Below are 2151 nucleotides of genomic sequence, written 5' to 3' on the forward strand. Positions count from 1 at the left end.
CTCAAACGAGCATCAAACAAGAAATAGAAAATTTATTTTAGAAGGGGATAGATTTATTCTAGGCAAATTGATTCTCCATCAAGAGTCGTCTCAATTGACTTAACAAATAGATCAAGATATCTTGATACTCAAAATTGATTTGTATAAGACTCGTGATCATATAAAATAACTATTCATCCTCAAAATACTTCATAATTCCAACTTTTCATACTCATGTTTGAATGTTGTTCATAAAGCATGACATAGACATCAATAAATTTCTTAATATCTCTACATTTCTTCATCTGAAAATTCTTAGAAGCTTATGCTCAGACACAAACTTAAAATCTACAGGAGTTTCGTATGTATGAAATCAAAATTTCAATGGAGCTAAGACAATATCTACAGTTCCAAAAATGTTTCTCTAACAATAACCATTTCTTTAAGAGTCTCTTATAAAATCGCTAAGTTGTCCATTAATTGTCATTTTCATTCTTGCTCTTCCCCCTTCTTATGGAATGGAAGACTTGTAACTCAGAGATGTTTGAGATATATATTTTTAACAGTTGAGACAAAGTTATTTTTGGCGCTTTGACTAATTTGTTTCCGTGGGAACAAAGCATGCGACTATGTCCACAACTAAATGTATTGACCAAGTTTTCTTGTTAACCAAAGAAAGCAAACAAAGCTACTATAACTACAGCAAACATGTGTGTTTTCTCCTGTAAAATAAAGTACTTCAATCAATATTGAAGGTGAAACTGTTGGATATGGAAATTGAAGATGAGGTTAAGCTTCTTGGGGCCTGGGCCAGCCCCTTTGTTTTAGAAGTGCTGATTGCCCTTGAAGAGAAGGGCATCAAATATGAATATGTTGAACAAGACTTGATGAATAAGAGCCCCCTTTTACTGGAAATGAATCCTGTGAATAAGAAAGTACCTGTTCTTATACACAATGGCAAGCCTGTGGTTGAATCTGCTATTATACTGCAATATATTGATGAGGTGTGGGGTAATGGCCCTGCTTTCTTACCGTCTGATCCATATGATTCTGCCATGGCTCGTTTCTGGTTAGATTTTATAGGAACTAAGGTATGCAACACAAAATCTTAATGGAATGTACAGGTTTTGTAAATTTTCTTGGATAGTATTCCTCAAAAATTATGTGCACTTTTTTAATATTATTTATTGACTATGATTTTTTCTCAGGTTATTGTTTTAGGGAGTTTCATCTATCGAAGCAAAGGAGAAGAGAAAGAAGAAGGTGTTAGATTGTGGTGACTGATCAGAAAAGTACTGTACATACTTCATAAATAGTGGCCGACATATGTATAACCCTAAAGCGGTTTAATACTTGCATAAAAAGAGCTTAGGGTTGGGTATTTTTCATTATGTTGTGATGCGAAATTGGTTCTTGCGGCGGTTTTGAGCTGTAAGGGATTACGGATTGTAATCAAGTTGTAATCACTGGATTGTAATAAGATCAGACTTGCTGTTTGGTGGACGTAGCCCAGGGATTGGGTGAACCACATTAAATCTTGGTGCCTTGTGTTCATTTCTGTGTGATCTATTATTTTCTGTTATTGGTTATATTTGCATATAATTTTTTTTATTTCTGTCTGTGGTTTATCCTAACAGAAGGGAAACGACAGTTGGTGGAAAGTTTAGCCATACTAGAAGAAAATCTTAAAGGAAAAGATTATTTTGGAGGAAATACGTTTGGAATTGTAGATATTGCACTTGCTCCAGTAATATGTTGGTTCCATGCATATGAAATTCTTGGAGATTTTAAGATTGTGTCTGAAGATAAGTTTCCAAGAATTTTTTGTTGGATAAAGAGAGGGAAAGTGTGAAGAAGATACTTCCAGAACAAGAGAGAGTTCTACAATTGGCAACTAGTGTAAGAAAGAATATAGTTGGGGAAGTGTAATTGATCATTATTTAACTAACTTTTGCAGTGCACCGTTAGTTGGAGTATCTCTGTCATCAGTAAGCAGGCTACAGACCCACCATGGTTTGAAGCTTCATTAAATCAAATAAAAAGCAACAGAATTTTGTGATTATTGATTCTCTCCCTAAAATATGATATGGGTAAGGATCTCACAAGCTTCAAAGTTGTTGTTAGTTTTAACAACCGTCTAGAATTGTTCTATTGGTTTAATTAATGTGAAGT

At 34.2% G+C, this 2151-nt stretch overlaps 1 protein-coding gene across 1 annotated transcript; it reads left to right on the forward strand.

Annotated features, from left to right (window-relative positions):
• Positions 1 to 722: 722 nt before the first annotated feature.
• Positions 723 to 1514, forward strand: LOC149559780 (glutathione S-transferase 3-like). The gene is made up of 2 exons (XM_089823504.1): positions 723 to 1070; positions 1188 to 1514. Exons 1-2 carry the CDS (start codon positions 750 to 752, stop codon positions 1257 to 1259), a joined length of 393 nt encoding a protein of 130 aa, XP_089679630.1. The 5' UTR covers positions 723 to 749; the 3' UTR covers positions 1260 to 1514.
• The last annotated feature ends 637 nt before the right edge of the window (positions 1515 to 2151 follow it).

Source organism: Cupressus sempervirens, chromosome 4 (assembly GCF_028749045.1).
Source record: "Cupressus sempervirens isolate cs-2001-9-10 chromosome 4, ASM2874904v1, whole genome shotgun sequence".
In the NCBI taxonomy this organism is placed as follows: domain Eukaryota; kingdom Viridiplantae; phylum Streptophyta; class Pinopsida; order Cupressales; family Cupressaceae; genus Cupressus; species Cupressus sempervirens.